The sequence below is a fragment of the Coregonus lavaretus genome (genome assembly GCF_964263955.1).
Source record: "Coregonus lavaretus genome assembly, contig: HAP1_SCAFFOLD_4373, whole genome shotgun sequence".
Taxonomy (NCBI): Eukaryota; Metazoa; Chordata; class Actinopteri; order Salmoniformes; family Salmonidae; genus Coregonus; species Coregonus lavaretus.
This window is the reverse complement of record NW_028160076.1, coordinates 12,721-37,957: the sequence shown is the minus strand read 5'-3', so window position 1 is coordinate 37,957 and position 25,237 is coordinate 12,721. Positions and strand designations below refer to the sequence as shown.

The 25,237-nt window shown below is 40.8% G+C and overlaps 1 protein-coding gene across 1 annotated transcript in view; it reads left to right on the top strand.

Moving 5' to 3' along the window:
- Nucleotides 1-24,709, top strand: part of LOC311122198 (NACHT, LRR and PYD domains-containing protein 3-like) — a 33,123-nt gene extending 8,414 nt beyond the window's left edge. The window contains exons 3-13 of the mRNA XM_084196589.1: nt 1,666-1,782; nt 6,083-6,199; nt 10,225-10,341; nt 10,592-10,676; nt 10,806-11,034; nt 11,436-13,197; nt 13,487-13,652; nt 18,810-18,955; nt 20,381-20,554; nt 21,040-21,086; nt 21,705-24,709. Coding sequence (XP_084052715.1) covers nt 1,666-1,782; nt 6,083-6,199; nt 10,225-10,341; nt 10,592-10,676; nt 10,806-11,034; nt 11,436-13,197; nt 13,487-13,652; nt 18,810-18,955; nt 20,381-20,554; nt 21,040-21,086; nt 21,705-22,228 — 3,484 coding nt within the window. The 3' untranslated portion in view covers nt 22,229-24,709. The remainder of the gene's footprint in view (nt 1-1,665; nt 1,783-6,082; nt 6,200-10,224; nt 10,342-10,591; nt 10,677-10,805; nt 11,035-11,435; nt 13,198-13,486; nt 13,653-18,809; nt 18,956-20,380; nt 20,555-21,039; nt 21,087-21,704) is intronic.
- The last annotated feature ends 528 nt before the right edge of the window (nt 24,710-25,237 follow it).

Sequence of the window (25,237 nt, the reverse complement as noted above, 5' to 3'; positions counted from 1 at the left end):
AAAAGAAAATCCAGAAAATCACATTGTAGGATTTTTAATGAATTTATTTGCAAATTATGGTGGAAAATAAGTATTTGGTCACCTACAAACAAGCAAGATTTCTGGCTCTCACAGACCTGTAACTTCTTCTTTAAGAGGCTCCTCTGTCCTCCACTCGTTACCTGTATTAATGGCACCTGTTTGAACTTGTTATCAGTATAAAAGACACCTGTCTACAACCTCAAACAGTCACACTCCAAACTCCATTATGGCCAAGACCAAAGAGCTGTCAAAGGACACCATAAACAAAATTGTAGACCTGCACCAGAATGGGAAGACTGAATCTGCAATAGGTAAGCAGCTTGGTTTTAAGAAATCAACTGTGGGAGCAATTATTAGGAAATGGTAGACATACAAGACCACTGATAATCTCCCTCGATCTGGGGCTCCACGCAAGATCTCACCCCGTGGGGTCAAAATGATCACAAGAACGGTGAGCAAAAATCCCAGAAACACACGGGGGGACCTAGTGAATGACCTGCAGAGAGCTGGGACCAAAGTAACAAAGCCTACCATCAGTACCACACTACGCCGCCAGGGACTCAAATCCTGCAGTGCCAGACGTGTCCCCCTGCTTAAGCCAGTACATGTCCAGGTCCGTCTGAAGTTTGCTAGAGTGCATTTGGATGATCCAGAAGAGGATTGGGAGAATGTCATATGGTCAGATGAAACCAAAATAGAACTTTTTGGTAAAAACTCAACTCGTCGTGTTTGGAGGACAAAGAATGCTGAGTTGCATCCAAAGAATACCATACCTACTGTGAAGCATGGGGTTGGAAACATCATGCTTTGGGGCTGTTTTTCTGCAAAGGGACCAGGACGACTGATCCGTGTAAAGGAAAGAATGAATGGGGCCATGTATCGTGAGATTTTGAGTGAAAACCTCCTTCCATCAGCAAGGGCGTTGAAGATGAAACGTGGCTTGGTCTTTCAGCATGACAATGATCCCAAACACACCGCCCGGGCAATGAAGGAGTGGCTTCGTAAGAAGCATTTCAAGGTCCTGGAGTGGCCTAGCCAGTCTCCAGATCTCAACCCCATAGAAAATCTTTGGAGGGAGTTGAATGTCCGTGTTGCCCAGCGACAGCCCCAAAACATCACTGCTCTAGAGGAGATCTGCATGGAGGAATGGGCCAAAATACCAGCAACAGTGTGTGAAAACCTTGTGAAGACTTACAGAAAACGTTTGACCTGTGTCATTGCCAACAAAGGGTATATAACAAAGTATTGAGAAACGTTTGTTATTGACCAAATACTTATTTTCCACCATAATTTGCAAATAAATTCCAATGTGATTTTCTGGATTTTTTTCCGTCATTTTGTCTGTCATAGTTGACGTGTACCTATGATGAAAATTACAGGCCTCTCTCTCATCTTTTTAAGTGGGATAACTTGCACAATTGGTGGCTAACTAAATACTTTATTCCCCACTGTATTTGTTACATTTAACTGTGTAAAATCTAGCATTACTACTAAATTTTCTGAGAGTTCATTAGATATATAGCATTTTGCAAAAAAAAACATTTGTCTCTCTGAAATGAAGCCATTAAGTGATTGAAACTCTTGTTATGTTTCCAAATCTGAGCTCAGAGTAGATGAGTAATGTTTGTCTCTGTTGTGTTGAAGTCCAATCAAGCAGGAGAAACCAGCCTCCCCTGTACCCAGCTGTGTGTCCATGAAGAGTGACTGGTCTATGGATCGTCCTATAGTGTTTAGAGAGGGAGACTTTTCTACTGAACAAAGGTAAGAAGAACTCATGGGTCATGGTCAGTGAGTTAAACAACACTGTCTCTAGTCATTTCTCCTCTCCCATTTTCCCATTTATTTTTGTTGTTTTCATAATCCATAGGCTAAACCTTTTTTCCATTTTCATAGTCCTGAAACAATATTAAACAAACACTACATTCCCTCCCTGTGTGTGTGTGTGTGTGTGTGTGTGTGTGTGTATGTGTGTGTGTGTGTGTGTGTGTGTGTGTGTGTGTGTGTGTGTGTCTGTCAGGGAGTGTGTGTGCACTCCCTGGATGAGATGTCATCTCTATCCTGATTGCCTAGTCACTTTTACCGCTACCTACATGTACATATTACCTCAACTACCTGGTACCCCTGCACATTGACTCAGTACTGGTACTCCTTGTATATAGTCTAGTTATTAACTCAACTACCTGGTACCCTGCACATTGACTTAGTACTGGTACTCCTTGTATATAGTCTAGTTATTAACTCAACTACCTGGTACCCCTGCACGTTGACTCAGTACTCCTTATAGCTTCATTATTGTTATTTTGTTATGTTACTATTTCCTTTTTTTATTTAGCTAATTTTTGTTACTTTTTAACTAAATTGTTGGGAAAGGGCTCGTAAGTAAGCATTTCACGGTAAAGTGTACCACTGTTGTATTCGGCGCATGTGACATACAATTTCATTTAATTTAATTTGAAGGTCATGCGTAAAAACATGTCATCAGGTCGAGCAGTCGTCTCACGCCGAACAGTCGTCTCACGCCGAACTGCGCAATTGCAGGCCGTCAAATCAAAGGCACTCCTTCCATATAAAGGTGTTTTTGACTAACATGAAAACGTGTCAGTTTGTCACTTTCACAAGGTTGAAGTAATAATGTGTTCAACTACTAAAGACAGAACATTTATAAAATGAACAAATCAATCAATCCAAATTAGATTTGTCACATGCTCCTAATACAACAGGTGTGGACCTTACTGTGAAATGCTTACTTACGAGCCCTTAACCAACAATGCTGAGTTACATTTTTTTTACTAACAACTAAGGAAGTCATTTTTACTTCTTTGTTTTCTCAAATCCTAAACCCTGGCCTGGTCTGCTTCATATGCGTACCACAATTATATATTTTTTTACATCAGCAGTTGTCACAAAGTGCTTATATAGAAACCCAGTCTAAAACCCCAAAGAGCAAGCAATGCAGATGTAGAAGCACGGTAGCTAGGAAAAACTCCCTAGAAAGGCAGGAACCTAGGAAGAAACCTAGAGAGGAACCAGGCTCTGAGGGGTGGCCAGTCCTCTTCTGGCTGTGCTGGGGGGAGATTATAAGAGGATATGGCCATTAAGGCCAGATCGTTCTTCAAGATTTTCAAATGTTCATAGATGACCAGCAGGGTCAAATAATAATCACTGTGGTTATAGAGGTTGCAACAGGTCAGCACCTCAGGAGTAAATGTCAGTTGGCTTATCGTAGCCGAGCATTCAGAGGTCGAGACAGCAGGAGTGGTAGAGCGAGAGAGAGGGTCGAAACAGCAGGTTCGGGACAAGGTAGCACATCCATTGAACAGGTCAGAGTTCCATATCCGCAGGCAGACCAGCAGAAACTGGATCAGTCACGTCCGGTGGAGCATGTATCGACACTGATAGGATCGAAAGAAGGGGAGCGCTGCTCTCGGATCAGTTTTGTCCATTCAAATCTTTCCATAACATTAGAATTATTTCACAATACTGACCACGGATCAGCTTCTAGAAAGATATTACTACCTACGGCTGCAAATATTGAGGTAGTTTATTCTAGTGCTTACACAATAAAAATGCACTAAATCACATATTTGGCACATCATTGTGCACATGTTAGGCTACACATCATGAAATATATTGAGACAAATTACAGACAGTAGCCTACAAGTAGCAAAATAAAACTAAATATATTTAACATTGAATATATTCCAATATGATTGAAATAGGCCTATAGCCTACTGTTTATATTGTAATGCAGTCATCTCGGTTTTCATTTGAAGCATAATATGTGTACTTCCCTTGTTTGAATCAATTGCAAAGACATTGGCAACTTTGTATTTGTAGTCAACTTTGTTCTGAATTTATCGGTGGTCAAAAAGAGACGGATAAACCATGTGATTCTATGTTTAGCGGAGATGTTCTGTGTATAAAGTGACGCGAGAGGGCAAAAAAGCATCTAACGACGCACTTGGCTGTTCTACAAGTGGTCTGAGGCAGGTGTTAGAATATGAGCGTTTTCAAGTGCAACGTTAATAACGATGGTTTTGGGAAACAGCTCAGAGATTTAACAATGCTCCTACCAAGGTTCTAATGATGAACTTGGCCTTATAATGCTTTTGGAAAACCGGACCCTGGATAAAAAACATCTGCTAAATGACTAAAATATCAAATGTAAATGTTTTACATACAGATCTCATATTACTGTATTGAATTATTATTTTACAATATTTAAATATTGATGTCAAAAGTGTATCATTTGTACAGTTCTTTATTAAAAATGAAGTTACAGTGGGGGAAAAAGTATTTAGTCAGCCACCAATTGTGCAAGTTCTCCCACTTAAAAAGATGAGAGAGGCCTGTAATTTTCATCATAGGTACACGTCAACTATGACAGACAAATTGAGAAAGAAAATCCAGAAAATCACATTGTAGGATTTTTTATGAATTTATTTGCAAATTATGGTGGAAAATAAGTATTTGGTCACCTACAAACAAGCAATATTTCTGGCTCTCACAGACCTGTAACTTCTTCTTTAAGAGGCTCCTCTGTCCTCCACTCGTTACCTGTATTAATGGCACCTGTTTGAACTTGTTATCAGTATAAAAGACACCTGTCCACAACCTCAAACAGTCACACTCCAAACTCCACTATGGCCAAGACCAAAGAGCTGTCAAAGGACACCAGAAACAAAATTGTAGACCTGCACCAGGCTGGGAAGACTGAATCTGCAATAGGTAAGCAGCTTGGTTTTAAGAAATCAACTGTGGGAGCAATTATTAGGAAATGGAAGACATACAAGACCACTGATAATCTCCCTCGATCTGGGGCTCCACGCAAGATCTCACCCCGTGGGGTCAAAATGATCACAAGAACGGTGAGCAAAAATCCCAGAAACACACGGGGGGACCTAGTGAATGACCTGCAGAGAGCTGGGACCAAAGTAACAAAGCCTACCATCAGTAACACACTACGCCGGCAGGGACTCAAATCGTGCAGTGCAGACGTGTCCCCCTGCTTAAGCCAGTACATGTCCAGGTCCGTCTGAAGTTTGCTAGAGTGCATTTGGATGATCCAGAAGAGGATTGGGAGAATGTCATATGGTCAGATGAAACCAAAATAGAACTTTTTGGTAAAAACTCAACTCGTTGTGTTTGGAGGACAAAGAATGCTGAGTTGCATCCAAAGAATACCATACCTACTGTGAAGCATGGGGTTGGAAACATCATGCTTTGGGGCTGTTTTTCTGCAAAGGGACCAGGACGACTGATCCGTGTAAAGGAAAGAATGAATGGGGCCATGTATCGTGAGATTTTGAGTGAAAACATCCTTCCATCAGCAAGGGCATTGAAGATGAAACGTGGCTGGGTCTTTCAGCATGACAATGATCCCAAACACACCGCCCGGGCAATGAAGGAGTGGCTTCGTAAGAAGCATTTCAAGGTCCTGGAGTGGCCTAGCCAGTCTCTAGATCTCAACCCCATAGAAAATCTTTGGAGGGAGTTGAATATCCGTGTTGCCCAGCGACAGCCCCAAAACATCACTGCTCTAGAGGAGATATGCATGGAGGAATGGGCCAAAATACCAGCAACAGTGTGTGAAAACCTTGTGAAGACTTACAGAAAACATTTGACCTGTGTCATTGCCAACAAAGGGTATATAACAAAGTATTAGGAAACGTTTGTTATTGACCAAATACTTATTTTCCAACATAATTTGCAAATAAATTCCAATGTGATTTTCTGGATTTCTCTTCCTCATTTTGTCTGTCATAGTTGACGTGTACCTATGATGAAAATTACAGGCCTCTCTCTCATCTTTTTAAGTGGGATAACTTGCACAATTGGTGGCTAACTAAATACTTTTTTTCCCCACTGTATTTGTTACATTTAACTGTGTAAAATCTAGCATTACTACTAAATTTTCTGAGAGTTCATTAGATATATAGCATTTTGCAAAAAAAAACATTTGTCTCTCTGAAATGAAGCCATTAAGTGATTGAAACTCTTGTTATGTTTCCAAATCTGAGCTCAGAGTAGATTAGTAATGTTTGTCTCTGTTGTGTTGAAGTCCAATCAAGCAGGAGAGACCAGCCTCCCCTGTACCCAGCTGTGTGTCCATGAAGAGTGACCGGTCTATGGATCGTCCTATAGTGTTTAGAGAGGGAGACTTTTCTACTGAACAAAGGTAAGAAGAACTCATGGGTCATGGTCAGTGAGTTAAACAACACTGTCTCTAGTCATTTCTCCTCTCCCATTTTCCCATTTATTTTTGTTGTTTTCATAATCCATAGGCTAAACCTTTTTTCCATTTTCATAGTCCTGAAACAATATTAAACAAACACTACATTCCATCCCTGTGTGTGTGTGTGTGTGTGTGTGTGTGTGTGTGTGTGTGTGTGTGTGTGTGTGTGTGTGTGTCTGTCAGGGAGTGTGTGTGCACTCCCTGGATGAGATGTCATCTCTATCCTGATTGCCTAGTCACTTTTACCGCTACCTACATGTACATATTACCTCAACTACCTGGTACCCTGCATATTGACTCAGTACTGGTACTCCTTGTATATAGTCTAGTTATTAACTCAACTACCTGGTACCCCTGCACGTTGACTCAGTACTCCTTATAGCCTCATTATTGTTATTTTATTATGTTACTATTTCCTTTTTTTATTTAGCTAATTTTTGTTACTTTTTAACTAAATTGTTGGGAAAGGGCTCGTAAGTAAGCATTTCACGGTAAAGTGTACCACTGTTGTATTCGGCGCATGTGACATACAATTTCATTTAATTTAATTTGAAGGTCATGCGTAAAAACATGTCATAAGGTCGAGCAGTCGTCTCACGCCGAACAGTCGTCTCACGCCGAACTGCGCATGTGCAGGCCGTCAAATCAAAGGCACTCCTTCCATATAAAGTTGTTTTTGACTAACATGAAAACGTGTCAGTTTGTCACTTTCACGAGGTTGAAGTAATAATGTGTTCAACTACTAAAGACAGAACATTTATAAAATGAACAAATCAATCAATCCAAATTAGATTTGTCACATGCTCCTAATACAACAGGTGTGGACCTTACTGTGAAATGCTTACTTACGAGCCCTTAACCAACAATGCTGAGTTATTTTTTTTTTACTAACAACTAAGGAAGTCATTTTTACTACGTTGTTTTCTCAAACCCTAAACCCTGGCCTGGTCTGCTTCATATGCGTACCACAATTATATATTTTTTTTACATCAGCAGTTGTCACAAAGTGCTTATATAGAAACCCAGTCTAAAACCCCAAAGAGCAAGCAATGCAGATGTAGAAGCACGGTGGCTAGGAAAAACTCCCTAGAAAGGCAGGAACCTAGGAAGAAACCTAGAGAGGAACCAGGCTCTGAGGGGTGGCCAGTCCTCTTCTGGCTGTGCTGGGGGGAGATTATAAGAGGATATGGCCATTAAGGCCAGATCGTTCTTCAACATTTTCAAATGTTCATAGATGACCAGCAGGGTCAAATAATAATCACTGTGGTTATAGAGGTTGCAACAGGTCAGCACCTCAGGTGGAGCATGTATCGACACTGATAGGATCGAAAGAAGGGGAGCGCTGCTCTCGGATCAGTTTTGTCCATTCAAATCTTTCCATAACATTAGAATTATTTCACAATACTGACCACGGATCAGCTTCTAGAAAGATATTACTACCTACGGCTGCAAATATTGAGGTAGTTTATTCTAGTGCTTACACAATAAAAATGCACTAAATCACATATTTGGCACATCATTGGTCACATGTTAGGCTACACATCATGAAATATATTGAGACAAATTACAGACAGTAGCCTACAAGTAGCAAAATAAAACTAAATATATTGAACATTGAATATATTCCAATATGATTGAAATAGGCCTATAGCCTACTGTTTATATTGTAATGCAGTCATCTCTGTTTTCATTTGAAGCATAATTTGTGTACTTCCCTTGTTTGAATCAATTGCAAAGACATTGGCAACTTTGTATTTGTAGTCAACTTTGTTCTGAATTTATCGGTGGTCAAAAAGAGACGGATAAACCATGTGATTCTATGTTTAGCGGAGATGTTCTGTGTATAAAGTGACGCGAGAGGGCAAAATAGCATCTAACGACGCACTTGGCTGTTCTACAAGTGGTCTGAGGCAGGTGTTAGAATATGAGCGTTTTCAAGTGCAACGTTAATAACGATGGTTTTGGGAAACAGCTCAGAGATTTAACAATGCTCCTACCAAGGTTCTAATGATGAACTTGGCCTTATAATGCTTTTGGAAAACCAGACCCTGGATAAAAAACATCTGCTAAATGACTAAAATATCAAATGTAAATGTTTTACATACAGATCTCATATTACTGTATTGAATTATTATTTTACAATATTTAAATATTGATGTCACAAGTGTATCATTTGTACAGTTCTTTATTAAAAATGTAGTTACAGTGGGGAAAAAAAGTATTTAGTCAGCCACCAATTGTGCAAGTTCTCCCACTTAAAAAGATGAGAGAGGCCTGTAATTTTCATCATAGGTACACGTCAACTATGACAGACAAATTGAGAAAGAAAATCCAGAAAATCACATTGTAGGATTTTTAATGAATTTATTTGCAAATTATGGTGGAAAATAAGTATTTGGTCACCTACAAACAAGCAAGATTTCTGGCTCTCACAGACCTGTAACTTCTTCTTTAAGAGGCTCCTCTGTCCTCCACTCGTTACCTGTATTAATGGCACCTGTTTGAACTTGTTATCAGTATAAAAGACACCTGTCCACAACCTCAAACAGTCACACTCCAAACTCCACTATGGCCAAGACCAAAGAGCTGTCAAAGGACACCAGAAACAAAATTGTAGACCTGCACCAGGCTGGGAAGACTGAATCTGCAATAGGTAAGCAGCTTGGTTTTAAGAAATCAACTGTGGGAGCAATTATTAGGAAATGGAAGACATACAAGACCACTGATAATCTCCCTCGATCTGGGGCTCCACGCAAGATCTCACCCCGTGGGGTCAAAATGATCACAAGAACGGTGAGCAAAAATCCCAGAAACACACGGGGGGACCTAGTGAATGACCTGCAGAGAGCTGGGACCAAAGTAACAAAGCCTACCATCAGTAACACACTACGCCACCAGGGACTCAAATCCTGCAGTGCCAGACGTGTCCCCCTGCTTAAGCCAGTACATGTCCTGGTCCGTCTGAAGTTTGCTAGAGTTCATTTGGATGATCCAGAAGAGGATTGGGAGAATGTCAGATGAAACCAAAATAGAACTTTTTGGTAAAAACTCAACTCGTCGTGTTTGGAGGACAAAGAATGCTGAGTTGCATCTAAAGAATACCATACCTACTGTGAAGCATGGGGTTGGAAACATCATGCTTTGGGGCTGTTTTTCTGCAAAGGGACCAAGACGACTGATCCGTGTAAAGGAAAGAATGAATGGGGCCATGTATCGTGAGATTTTGAGTGAAAACCTCCTTCCATCAGCAAGGGCATTGAAGATGAAACGTGGCTGGGTCTTTCAGCATGACAATGATCCCAAACACACCGCCCGGGCAATGAAGGAGTGGCTTCGTAAGAAGCATTTCAAGGTCCTGGAGTGGCCTAGCCAGTCTCCAGATCTCAACCCCATAGAAAATCTTTGGAGGGAGTTGAATGTCCGTGTTGCCCAGCGACAGCCCCAAAACATCAATGCTCTAGAGGAGATCTGCATGGAGGAATGGGCCAAAATACCAGCAACAGTGTGTGAAAACCTTGTGAAGACTTACAGAAAACGTTTGACCTGTGTCATTGCCAACAAAGGGTATATAACAAAGTATTGAGAAACGTTTGTTATTGACCAAATACTTATTTTCCACCATAATTTCCAATGTGATTTTCTGGATTCCTTTTCCTCATTTTGTCTGTCATAGTTGACGTGTACCTATGATGAAAATTACAGGCCTCTCTCTCATCTTTTTAAGTGGGATAACTTGCACAATTGGTGGCTAACTAAATACTTTTTTTCCCCACTGTATTTGTTACATTTAACTGTGTAAAATCTAGCATTACTACTATATTTTCTGAGAGTTCATTAGATATATAGCATTTTGCAAAAAAAAACATTTGTCTCTCTGAAATGAAGCCATTAAGTGATTGAAACTCTTGTTATGTTTCCAAATCTGAGCTCAGAGTAGATGAGTAATGTTTGTCTCTGTTGTGTTGAAGTCCAATCAAGCAGGAGAGACCAGCCTCCCCTGTACCCAGCTGTGTGTCCATGAAGAGTGACCGGTCTATGGATAGTCCTATAGTGTTTAGAGAGGGAGACTTTTCTACTGAACAAAGGTAAGAAGAACTCATGGGTCATGGTCAGTGAGTTAAACAACACTGTCTCTAGTCATTTCTCCTCTCCCATTTTCCCATTTCTTTTTGTTGTTTTCATAATCCATAGGCTAAACCTTTTTTCCATTTTCATAGTCCTGAAACAATATTAAACAAACACTACATTCCCTCCCTGTGTGTGTGTGTGTGTGTGTGTGTGTGTGTGTGTGTGTGCACTCCCTGGATGAGATGTAATCTCATGTTTTTTCTACAGAAACCAACAGGAGAGATCAGAGTCAGAGATTCTCAGTGGTCAATCTTCCCAGAGTCATCAAACAGACCTGGCCTCCATATTCAGTGTATGTGGTCCTGTTATGTACATTTGTTTTTGTTTACCTCAAGTAAAGTTGATCTGTCAATCATTCATTCATGTGTTAATGAGAAAGCATTTAGTCTCTTGCTTAACTTATTTACTTGATTTATTTCAGTTGCTTGAAGAGATTATTATGACATTTGTGAAGAACGAGCTGAAGAGGTTCAAGAGGATTCTTAGTCCAGAACTCCCAGAAGGCTTTGAGAGTCAGAAGCAGGATAAGGAAGTGGTGGATGCTGAAGATGAGAACCAGGAGAGCAGTGCCAGAGAGGGGGCTCTGAAGATCATACTGAACGTCCTGAGGAAAATGAACCAGAAGGAGCTTGCTGACACACTGGAGAAAAGTAAGAGCTGTCTGCCTCATGTTGAATGCTGTTTTATAACAAACATTTAAAAGCTGTAGCTAAAGTACAGCTAAAGTAGCTGTGTAACTCAGTGATATTGTAGCAGCCTTAACACAACACCTAGTGACCTCATTAAGTAGCAGCAGGGATGTGTTGTGGTGATTCATTTAGACAGAGAGAGAGAAAGAGAGAGAGAGAGAGAGAGATAACATTATTAATCAATAATACCAATAATGATATAAATCAGTCACACCAGTGTGTAATGCATTATGAAAACATTTACAGATTTATACAGACAGTTAAGAGAATAAATGATTATAATTTAAACTTTATAAGACAGTCTTACAATACTGTAGGCATTAAAATAGATGTAATATTAATATCCTCTGTGTTATTTCTAGATTCAGATAAGCGTGCTGTGATTCTTCAACGTGAACTCAAATCTAATCTAAAGAAGAAGTTTCAATGTGTATTTGAGGGGATCGCTAAACAAGGAAACCCAACACTTCTCAATAAGATCTACACAGAGCTCTACATCACAGAGGGTGGAAAAGGAGAGGTCAATAATGAACATGAGCTGAGACAGATTGAGACAACAACCAGGAAACAAGCAAGACCAGAGACTGCAGTCAAATGTAACGACATCTTCAAACCCTTAACTGGACAAGACACACTTATCAGAACTGTGCTGACAAAGGGAGTCGCTGGCATTGGAAAAACAGTCTCTGTGCAGAAGTTCATTCTTGACTGGGCTGAAGGAAAAGCAAATCAGGATGTCCAATTTGTATTTTCATTCCCTTTTCGGGAGCTGAATTTGATGAAAAAGGAAAAACACACTTTCATTGAACTTCTCAATCACTTCTCAATCGAAACCAAAGGATCAAGGATCTCCAACTACGACAAGTACAAAGTTCTGTTCATCTTTGATGGTCTGGATGAGTGCCGACTGCCCCTAGACTTCCAGAAGAACAAGATCTGTTGTGACGTCACAGAGTCAACCTCAGTGGATGTTCTGCTGACAAATCTCATCAAGGGAAATCTGCTTCCCTCTGCTCTCCTCTGGATAACTACCCGACCTGCAGCAGCCAATAAGATCCCTTCAGGGTGTGTTGACCAGGTGTCAGAGGTACGAGGGTTCAATGACCCACAGAAGGAGGAGTACTTCAGGAAGAGATTCAGTGATGAGGACCTGGCCAGCAGAATCATCTCACACATAAAGACATCAAGGAGCCTCCACATCATGTGCCACATTCCAGTCTTCTGTTGGATTTCTGCAACAGTCCTTGAACACATGCTGAAACACAAGAGAGAAGAGATGCCCAAGACTCTGACTGAGATGTACTCACACCTTGTGGAGTTTCATACCAAACAGAATAATGAAAAGTATCTTGGGAAAGAAGAGACAGGTCCACACTGGAATAAAGAGAGCATTCTGTCACTGGGAAAACTGGCTTTTCAACAGCTTGTGAATGGCAATCTGATTTTCTATGAAGAAGACCTGAAAGAGGCTGGCATTGATGTCAATGAAGCCTCAGTGTACTCAGGATTGTGCACACTGCTCTTTAAAGAGGAATGGGGGCTGTACCAGGACAAGGTGTACTGCTTTGTGCATCTGAGCATTCAGGAGTTTCTGGCTGCTGTATATGTGTTCCTCTCATTCATCAACAACAATGAGAATCTAATGGCCAAACCGCAAGTTACTGAAGTTACTGTCTACAAGAGTGCTGTGGATAAAGCCTTACAAAGTGAGACGGGAAACCTGGACCTGTTCCTCCGCTTCCTTCTGGGCCTCTCACTGGAGTCCAATCAGAAGCACTTACGAGGTCTACTGACAAAGACAAGAAGCAGCTCACAGAGCCATGAAGAAACAGTCAAGTACATCAAGAAGAAGATCAGGAAGAATCCCTCTTCAGAGAGGTGCATCAATCTGTTCCACTGTCTGAATGAACTGAATGACCATTCTCTAGTGGAGGAGATCCAAAGCTACCTGAGATCAGGAAGTATCTCAAAAGAAGAACTGTCACCTGAACAGTGGTCAGCTCTGGTCTTTGTGTTGCTGACTTCAGAAAAGGAGCTGGATGTGTTTGACCTGAAGAAATACTCCAGATCAGAGGAAGGTCTTCTGAGGCTGCTGCCAGTGGTCAAAGCCTCCAGAGCTGCTCTGTGAGTACATAAAATGACATTTAAGTACTAATCATCAGGAAGAAATATTCAGTTTAGAGAAATATATTTATTATAATATGTATATAATATATAATATTACATTGAAAAACGTACTGAATCAATGCATTGATGTTCATATTAGTATAACAATATGACCATACAATTCTAGGAGACGGAAGATGAATCTATATGTTGTTTGAGAGAATAAACCAAATGCATCTGCCAATGTCCTTCTACACTACTGGTGTTAAATTAACAGTTTGTGAAATCATGATGATCTCTTTGTCAGGTTGTCAGGCTGTCTAGTCACAGAGGAAGGCTGTGCTTCTCTGGTCTCAGCTCTGAAGTCAAACCCCTCACACCTGAGAGAGCTGGATCTGAGTAACAATGACCTGAAGGATTCAGGAGTGAAGCTGCTCTCTGCTGGACTGGGGGATCCCCACTGTAAACTGGAGACTCTGAGGTCAGTATTCCTGTAGTTGGTCAACAAGTGATAACTGTTCACCAGATCCACATGTGTTTACCAGACACACAGTCCACACCATATGTGTTTGGACAGTGAAGCTTACAGTTTTAAATTTGGTGCTATGCTCCAGCAATTTGGATTTGAGATAGAATGTTTCATATTAGGCAACAGTACAGAATGTCACCTTTTATTTGAGGGTATTCATACATATCTGTGTTACTGTTTAGAAATGAAAGCACTTTATGTGTCTAGTTCTTCCATTTGAAAAAGTCATAATAATTTGGACATATTCACTTATATTGTATTAAAGTAGTCATAAGTTTAGTATTTGGTCCCATATTCCTTACCCACAGTGATTACATCAAGCTTGTGATTCTACAAACTGGTTTAATGCATTTGCAGTTTGTTTTAGTTGTGTTTTGGATGATGTTTTTCCCAATAGAAACTGAATGGTGAATAATGTCCTGTCATTTTGGAGTCACTTCACTTGTATTGTCAGTAAGAATAGAAGATGTTTCTGAACACTTCTACATTCATGTGGATGCTACCATGATTATGAATAATCATTTAAATTTTTTTATTTCACCTTTATTTAACCAGGTAAGCCAGTTGAGAACAGGTTCTCATTTACAACTGCGACCTGGCCAAGATAAAGCAAAGTAGTGCAATAAAAACAACACAGAGTTACATATGGGGTAAAAAACATAAAGTCAGAAATACAACAGAAAATATATATACAGTGTGTGCAAATGTAGCAAGTTATGGAGGTAAGGCAAAAAATAGGCTATAGTGCAGAATAATTACAATAGTATTAACACTGGAATGCTAGATGTGCAAGAGATTATGTGCAAATAGAGATACTGGGGGTGCAAAAGAGCAAAATAAATAACAATATAGGGATGAGGTAGTTGGTTGGGCTAATTTCAGATGGGCTGTGTACAGGTGCAGTGATCGGTAAGGTGCTCTGACAACTGATGCTTAAAGTTATTGAGGGAGACAAGAGTCTCCAGCTTCAGAGATTTTTGCAATTCGTTCCAGTCATTGGCAGCAGAGAACTGGAAGGAATGGCGGCCAAAGGAGGTGTTGGCTTTGGGAATGACCAGTGAGATATACCTGCTGCAGCGCAGACTACGGGTGGGTGCTGCTATGGTGACCAATGAGCTAAGATAAGGCGGGGATTTGCCTAGCAGTGATTTATAGATGGCCTGGAGCCAGTGGGTTTGACGACGAACATGTAGTGAGGACCAGCCAACAAGAGCGTACAGGTCACAGTGGTGGGTAGTGTATGGGGCTTTGGAGACAAAACGGATGGCACTGTGATAGACTACATCCAATTTGCTGAGTAGAGTGTTGGAGGCTATTTTGTAAATGACATCGCCGAAGTCAAGGATCGGTAGGATAGTCATTTTTACGAGGGCATGTTTGGCAGCATAAGTGAAGGAGGCTTTGTTGCGAAATAGGAAGCCGATTCTAGATTTAACTTTGGATTGGAGATTCTTTATGTGAGTCTGGAAGTTGAGTTTACAGTCTAACCAGACACCTAGGTATTTGTAGTTGTCCACATACTCTAGGTCAGACCCGTCGAGAGTGGTGATTCTATTCGGGTGGGCGGGTGCCAGCAGCGTTCGATTGAAAAGCATGCATTTAGTTTAACTAGTGTTTAAGAGCAGTTGGAGGCTACTGAAGGATTGTTGTATGGCATTGAAGCTCGTTTGGAGGTTTGTTAACACAGTGTACAATGAAGGGCCAGATGTATACAAAATGGTGTCGTCTGCGTAGAGGTGGATCTGAGAGTCACCAGCAGCAAGAGCGACATCATTGATATACACAGAGAAAAGTGTCGGCCCAAGAATTGAACCCTGTGGCACCCCCATAGAGACTGCCATAGGTCCAGACAACAGGCCCTCCGATTTGACACACTGAACTCTATCTGAGAAGTAGTTGGTGAACCAGGCGAGGCAGTCATTTGAGAAACCAAGGCTATTTAGTCTGCCAATAAGAATGCGGTGGTTGACAGAGTCGAAAGCCTTGGCCAGGTCGATGAAGACGGCTGCACAGTACTGTCTATTATCAATCGCGGTTATAATATCGTTTAGGACCTTGAGCGTGGCTGAAGTGCACCCGTGACCAGCTCGGAAACCGGATTGCATAGCGGAGAAGGTACGGTGTTATTCGAAATGGTCGATGATCTGTTTGTTAACTTGGCTTTCGAATACTTTCGAAAGGCAGGGCAGGATGGATATAGGTCTGTAGCAATTTGGATCTAGAGTGTCACCCCCTTTGAAGAGGGGGATGACCGCGGCAGCTTTCCAATCTCTGGGGATCTCAGACGTTATGAAAGAGAGGTTGAACAGACTAGTAATAGGGGTTGCGACAATTTCGGCGGCTAGTTTTAGGAAGAAAGGGTCCAGATTGTCTAGCCCAGCTGATTTGTAGGGGTCCAGATTTTGCAGCGCTTTCAAAACATCAGCTGTCTGAATTTGTGTGAAGGAGAAGCGGGGGGGGCATGGGCAAGTTGCAGCAGAGGGTGCAGAGTTGGTGGCCGGGTTAGTGGTAGCCAGATGGAAAGCATGGCCAGCTGTAGCAAAATGCTTGTTGAAATTCACGATTATTGTAGATTTATCGGTGGTGATAGTGTTTCCTAGCCTCAGACATGAATGAATCGTGAATGAATTTGAATGAGAAAGTTACAGAGGAACAAGGATCATACCCCCTCTGTTATTGGTAATGGTGAGAGGTTAGCATGTTTTGTTGTAGCCTCTGTAACTTTCTCATTAATTAATATTCATGATTCATTCATGATTTTTCTTCATGTCATCATCAGGATTCATTTAATAGTGTTTAGAAACATGTTATCTACTCACTTAGACAGAAAATTACTCCAGTCATCATCCACCATTCAGTTTCTATTGGACAAAACATAACCCAAAACACAACCAAAACAAACTGCAAATGCATCCAAAGAGTTTGAGACCAAATACTAAACTCTTGACTACTTTAATACACTATAAGTGAATTGGTCAGAATACTTATGACTTATTCAAATGGGGACTAGATACATAAAGTTCTTTCATTTCTAAATGGTGAAACAGATATGTATTAAAATACCCTCAAATAAAAGGTGACATTATATAATGTCACCTCATATGAAACATTTGATCTCAAATCCAAAATGCTGGAGTATAGAGCCACATTTAAAATGTTAGCTTCACCGTCAAACTAGATATGGTGTGGACTGTATACTCAATACAATCTAAATCTGATACCTCACTGTCTGTCTTTTGACTGATACTGCTTTTTAAACTGCTCTGGTCAGTCTACTCAAATATTTGTACTATACATTTTTCTCTCTACACACAATATTATGATTTTTTCTAATAATGATATATATATGGCAGGTTTCAGGACACTGGTATATATGAAAATGTTGAAAAAAAATACTGCCACTATTTTCACCACCAAAGAATAGCAGTGTGGTTTTAATATGATTTGACTCTTTGCAGGCTGTCAGGCTGTCTAGTCACAGAGGAAGGCTGTGCTTCTCTGGTCTCAGCTCTGAAGTCAAACACCTCACACCTGAGAGAGCTGGATCTGAGTAACATTGTCCTGAAGGATTCAGGAGTGAAGCTGCTCTCTGCTGGACTGGGGAATCCCCACTGTAAACTGGAGACTCTGAGGTCAGTATTCCTGTAGTTGGTCAACAACTGATAACTGTTCACCAGATCCACATGTGTTTACCAGGCACACATAGTCCACACCATATGTGTTTGGACAGTGAAGCTTACAGTTTTACATTTGGTGCTATGCTCCAGCATTTTGGATTTGAGATAGAATGTTTCATATTAGGTGACAGTACAGAATGTCACCTTTTATTTGAAGATATTTTCATACATATCTGTTTTACTGTTTAGAAATGAAAGCACTTTATGTATCTAGTTCTCCCATTTGAAAAAGTTGTAATAATTTGGACATATTCACTTATATTGTATTAAAGTAGTCATACGTTTAGTATTTGGTCCAATATTCTTTGCCTGCAGTGATTATATCAAGCTTGTGATTCTACAAACTTGTTGAAAACATTTGCAGTATGTTTTGGTTGTGTTTTGGATTATGTTTTTCCTAATAGAAACTGAATGGTGAATAATGTCCTGTCATTTTGGAGTCACTTCACTTGTATTGTCAGTAAGAATAGAAGATGTTTCTGAACACTTCTACATTCATGTGGATGCTACCATGATTATGAATAATCATGAATGAATGGTGAATGATGATGAATGAGAAAGTTACAGAGGAACAAGGATCATACCCCCTCTGTTATTGGTAATGGTGAGAGGTTAGCATGTTTTGTTGTAGCCTCTGTAACTTTCTCACTCATTATTATTCATGATTCATTCTTGATTTTTCTTAATCATGGCATCATCAGGATTAATTTAGTAGTGTTTAGAAACATGTTATCTACTCACTTAGACAGAAAATTACTCCAGTCATCATCCACCATTCAGTTACTATTGGGCAAAACATAACCCAAAACACAACCAAAACAAACTGCAAATGCAACCAACGAGTTTGGGACCAAATACTCAACTTTTGACTACTTTAATACACTATAAGTTAATTGGTCAGAATACTTATGACTTCTTCAAATGGGGGACTAGATACATAAAGTGCTTTCATTTCTAAATGGTGAAACAGATATGTATTAAAATACCCTCAAATAAAAGGTGACATTATATACTGTCATCTCATATGAAACATTTGATCTCAAATCCAAAATGCTGGAGTATAGAGCCACATTTAAAATGTTAGCTTAACTGTCAAAATAGATATGGTTTGGACTGTATACTCAATACAATCTAAATCTGATACCTCACTGTCTGTCTTTTGACTGATACTGCTTTTTAAACTGCTCTGGTCAGTCTACTCAAATATTTGTACTATACATTTTTCTCTCTACAAGCAATATTATGATAATTTCTAATAATGATACATTCATTTATGAATAGATATGACAGGTTTCAGAACACTGATATATCTGAATATGTTGAAAAAAATATACTGCCACTATTTTCACCACCAAAGAATAGCAGTGTGGTTTTAATATGATTTTACTCTTTGCAGGCTGTCAGGCTGTCTAGTCACAGAGGAAGGCTGTGCTTCTCTGGTCTCAGCTCTGAAGTCAAACCCCTCACACCTGAGAGAGCTGGATCTGAGTAACAATGACCTGAAGGATTCAGGAGTGAAGCTGCTCTCCGCTGGACTGGGGAATCCCCACTGTAAACTGGAGACTCTGAGGTCAGTATTCCTGTAGTTGGTCAACAAGTGATAACTGTTCACCAGATCCACATGTGTTTACCAGGCACACATAGTCCACACCATATGTGTTTGGACAGTGAAGCTTACAGTTTTAAATTTGGTGCTATGCTCCAGCATTTTGTATTTGAGATAGAATGTTTCATATTAGGTGACAGTATATAATGTCATCTTTTATTTGAAGGTATTAATTCATATCTGTTTTACCGTTTAGAAATGAAAGCACTTTATGTGTGTAATTCTCCCCAATGAAAAAGTCGTAATAATTTGGACAAATACATTTAGTCAAATGTTTATTATTTGGTCCAATATTCCTTACCTGCAGTGATTACATCAAACTTGTGATTCTACAAACTTGTTGAATGCATTTGCAGTTTGTCTTGGTTGTGTTTTGGATGATGTTTTTCCCAATAGAAACTGAATGGTGAATAATGTCCTGTCATTTTGGAGTCACTTCACTTGTATTGTCAGTAAGAATAGAATATGTTTCTGAACACTTTTACATTCATGTGGACGCTACTATGATTATGAATAATCATGAATGAATCGTGAATGATGATGAATGAGAAAGTTACAGAGGAGCAAGGATCATACCCCTCTGTTATTTTTAATGGTGAGAGGTTAGCATGTTTTGTTGTAGCCTCTGTAACTTTCTCATTAATTATTATTCATGATTCATTCATGATTTTTCTTCATGTCATCATCAGGATTAATTTAGTAGTGTTTAGAAACATGTTATCTACTCACTTAGACAGAAAATTACTGCAGTCATCATCCACCATTCAGTTTCTATTGGACAAAACATAACCCAAAACACAACCAAAACAAACTGCAAATGCATTCAAAGAGTTTGATACCAAATACTAAACTTTTGACTACTTTAATACACTATAAGTGAATTGGTCAGAATACTTACGACTTATTCAAATGGGGACTAGATACATAAAGTTCTTTCATTTCTAAATGGTGAAACAGATATGTATTAAAATACCCTCAAATAAAAGGTGACATTATATACTGTCACCTCATATGAAACATTTGATCTCAAATCCAAAATGCTGGAGTATAGAGCCACATTTAAAATGTTATCTTCACTGTCAAAATAGATATGGTTTGGACTGTATACTCAATACAATCTAAATCTGATACCTCACTGTCTGTCTTTTGACTGATACTGGTTTTTAAACTGCTCTGGTCAGTCTACTCAAATATTTGTACTATACATCTTTCTATCTGCAGGCAATTCTTTGATAATTTGTCATTTCTAATAATGATACATTAAAATATGAATAGATATGGCAGGTTTCAGGACACTGATATATCTTAATATGTAGAAAAAATATACTGCCACTATTTTCACCACCAAAGAATAGCAGTGTGGTTTTAATAGGATTTGACTCTTTGCAGGCTGTCAGGCTGTCTAGTCACAGAGGAAGGCTGTGCTTCTCTGGTCTCAGCTCTGAAGTCAAACCCCTCACACCTGAGAGAACTGGACCTGAGCTACAATCACCCAGGAGACTCAGGAGTCAGACTGCTCTCTGCTGGACTGGAGGATCCACACTGCAGACTGGAGAAACTCAAGTATGTAGAGGGTTTATGTCAATGTTCATATCAGACATGTTGGAGTTATCAGGCTAGTTAAGACAAACATTCTGACCACCACTTGGACTAAGTTATATAAAGACTGTGTGTGTGTGTGTGTGTCCGGTGTGTGTGTGTGTGTGTGTTTGTGTGTGTGTGTGTGTGTGTGTGTGTTTGTGTGTGTGTTTGTGTGTGTGTTTGTGTGTGTGTGTGTGTGTGTGTGTTTGTGTGTCCACACACACACTGGACACACACACACTGGACACACACACACACACTCACACTGGACACACACACACACACTGGACACACGCACACTGGACACACACAGACACACACACACACTGGACACACACACAGACAAACATTCTTACCACCGCTTGTACAAAGTTATATGCTGAATGAGTGTGTGTGTGTGTGTGTGTGTGTGTGTGAGTTCAGGTGTATCCCTCAATGACTGTCTGTTCTTCTGCTTACCGCTACAGTGTGGAACATGGTGGAGAGAACACAATGAAACCTGGAGTTAGAAAATGTGAGTGTTGACTGCTGTGAAGAATATGACTAAGAATAAGTCTTAATTCAAGTGAAGTCAAAGTCAAAGACCACCATCATTACTTACTTGGTCATATTAAATATCAGCTGTAGTTCTACAGAAGCACAAATCAGGGACACCAAAGTTTACAAAGAGTTGCTTTGACAATGTGTGTGTCTGTGTGTGGTGTGTTCCTGTTACATTAGAAATGTGTGTGTGTGTTCAGTGTGTGTGTGTTCAGGATGTGTGTGTTTGTGTGTGTTTTCAGTGTGTGTGTGTGTGTGTGTGTGTTCAGGATGTGTGTGTGTGTGTGTGTGTGTGTGTGTGTGTCCAGTGTGTGTGTGTGTGTGTCCAGTGTGTGTGTGTGTGTGTCCAGTGTGTGTGTGTGTGTGTGTGTGTTCAGGATGTGTGTGTGTGTGAGTGTGTAATTAATGGGAAAAAGTGTGTTTTATATTACCATACAGTATAACATATGATCATTGAACAAATCTCAAGTTACTTTAACTTCTCCTTTTGATATCTAGAAACATCTACATTAAATGAATTAGTGAAAAGTGAGTTAACATTCTAATGTGAATGATGATGATTTCTAATATTGTGTCTGGTTTCATCCATCAGATGTCTGTGATCTCACACTGGACCTAAACACAGTAAACAGACTCCTCTCTCTGTCTGAGGAGAACAGAAAGGTGACATGTAGGAGAGAGAAGCAGCCGTATCCTGATCACCCAGAGAGATTTCAGGTCTGTGGACAGGTGCTGTGTAGAGAGGGTCTGACTGGACGCTGTTACTGGGAGGTAGAGTGGAGTGGGAGTTGGGCTGGTATAGGAGTTACATATAAAGGAATCAGCAGGAGAGGAGAGGGTAATGACTGTTTGCTTGGATACAATGACAAGTCCTGGAGTCTGATCTGCTCTGACAACAGTTACTCTGCCTGGCACAATAATAAGTCCACTACCATAGACGTCCCCTCCTCCAGCTCCCACAGAGTAGGAGTGTATCTGGACTGGCCAGCCGGCACTCTGTCCTTCTACAGAGTCTCCTCTGACACACTGACCCACCTGAACACATTCCACTCCACATTCACTGAGCCCCTCTATCCAGGGTTTAGTGTTTGGGATGACTCCTCAGTGTCCCTGTAAATAATAACCATGGTAACACTGACACACACACACACACACTGGACACACACACACAAACACATTAAACACACACACACACACACTGTACACACACACACTGTACACACACACACACACTGAACACACACACTGGACACACACAAACACACACACACACACACACTGGACACAAACAAACACACACACACACACACTGGACAAACACAAACACTGGACACACACACACACACTAGACACACACACACACACACTGGACACACAAACACTGGACACACACACACTGGACACACACAGACACTGGACACACAAACACACACTCACACTGGACACACTCACACTGGACACACACACACACACACTGGACACACACACACACACCAGACACACACACACACACACATACACTGGACACACACACACACACACACACACACACACACACATACACACACTAGACACACACACACACACACACACACACACACACACACACACTGGACACACACACACACTGGACACACACAAACACACACACACACACACACACACACACTGGACACACACACACACACACACACACACACACACACACACACACACTGGACACACACAAACACACTATAACACAATGCACACACACACACACACACACTCGACAAACACACACATTGGACACACTCACACTGGACATACACACACACACTGGACACACACACACTGTACACACACACACACACACACACTTAACACACACACACTGCACGCACACACACACACACACACACACATACACACACTAGACACACACACACACACACACACACACACTGAACACACACACTAGACACACACACACTGGACACACACACACACTGGACACACACAAACACACACACACACACACACACACACACACACTGGACACACACACACACACACACACACACACACACACTGGACAAACACACACGCTGGACACACACACTGGACACACACAAACACACTATAACACAATGCACACACACACACACACACACACACACACACACACACACACTGGACAAACACACACATTGGACACACTCACACTGGACATACACACACACACTGGACACACACACACTGTACACACACACACACACACACACACAAAGAACACACACACACTGGACGCACACACACTGGACACACACTAACACACACACACACACACTGGACACACACAAACACACACACACTAACACACACACTGGACAAACACACAAACTGGACAAACACACAAAATGGACACACACACACTGGACACACAAACACACAGGACACATACACACACACACGCACACACACTGGACACACACAAACACATACACACACACACACACACACACACAAACACACACACTGGACACACACACAGTGGACACACTCACACTGGACATACACACACACACTGGACACACACACACACACACACACACACACACTGGACAGACACACGCAGGACAAACACACACACACACACACACACACACACACTGGACACACACACACACACACACATACACTGGACACACACACACACACACTCAACACACACACACACTGAACACACACACACTGGACACACACACACATACACAAACACACTGGACACACACACACACACACACGAGACACACACACACACACTGAACACACACACACACACTGAACACACACATTGGACACACACACAAACACACTGAACACACAAACACACACAAGACACACACACACTGGACACACACACACTGAACACACACATGCTGAACACACACACACACACACTGGACACACACACTGAACACACACTGGATACACACACACACACAACCACACACACACTAGAGACACACACACAATGGACACACACACAAACAGTGGACACACACACTCTCACACACTGGACACACACACACACACTGGACACACACACACACACACTGGACATACACACACACACACACACACACACACAGGACACACACACAGGACACACACACTGGACACATTTCCATGTGTAGGATTTTGATGAAAGGAAATCCCATATAGCCTACTGGACAGGACTTTGCTATGGCATCTTCTGTTTGGGTGTCTCAGGTCAGGTCTGAGCCATGATCAGAATGTGTCTCTGTGTCTATTTCCAGCCCTGCCATTTCTCACTGTCCATGTCTGCTTTTAGCTCCCACCTCTACTTCACTGTGTTATAATGGACCATATGCTTGTTATGTCACCTCTGTAACCAGTTATCAAACATACTGACCTTTCTGACCCTATCCCATGGCCCTACATTCTAGAAATGAACATTTAAATTCCTCTATGAGTTTTGTTTAGTGTCCATTTACTTATTTATGTATTTGTTGTATATTGGGGTTGTGCCGCAGAGCATCATGGGGGTTTGTATGTGTTGAGATGATCACGTTCCAGATAAATGGTTGAACTGATTCCTGTCTCCTGTCTCATCATTATTGAATTGTTATACAGACGTGGTTATGAATCCAACGAGACATAACAAAAGATTGGCGATGAGTAAGTCTGAATCTACAGGAACTATTCTGTCTGGAAGAAGTGGGTTTTTACAACTGTTTAAAACTGTTATTTTCTGTGGTCCAGAATAGGCTAATGTTGGCACAGTGTATTGATAGCAGAGGCAAGTGCATAGTCGAGCTAGCTAAGAAAGAGAGTTAACCAGTGGTGTAAAGTACTTAAGTAAAAATACTTTAAAGTACTACTTAAGTAGTTTTTTGGGGGTATATGTACTTGACTTTACTATTTATATTTTTGACTACTTTTACTTTTACTTCACTACATTCCTAAAGATAATAATGTACTTTTTACTCCATACATTTTCCCCTGACACCCAAAAGTACTCGTTACATTTTGAATGCTTAGCAGGACAGAAAATGGTCCAATTCACGCACTTATCAAGAGAACCTCCCTACTGCCTCTGATCTGGTAGACTCACTAAAC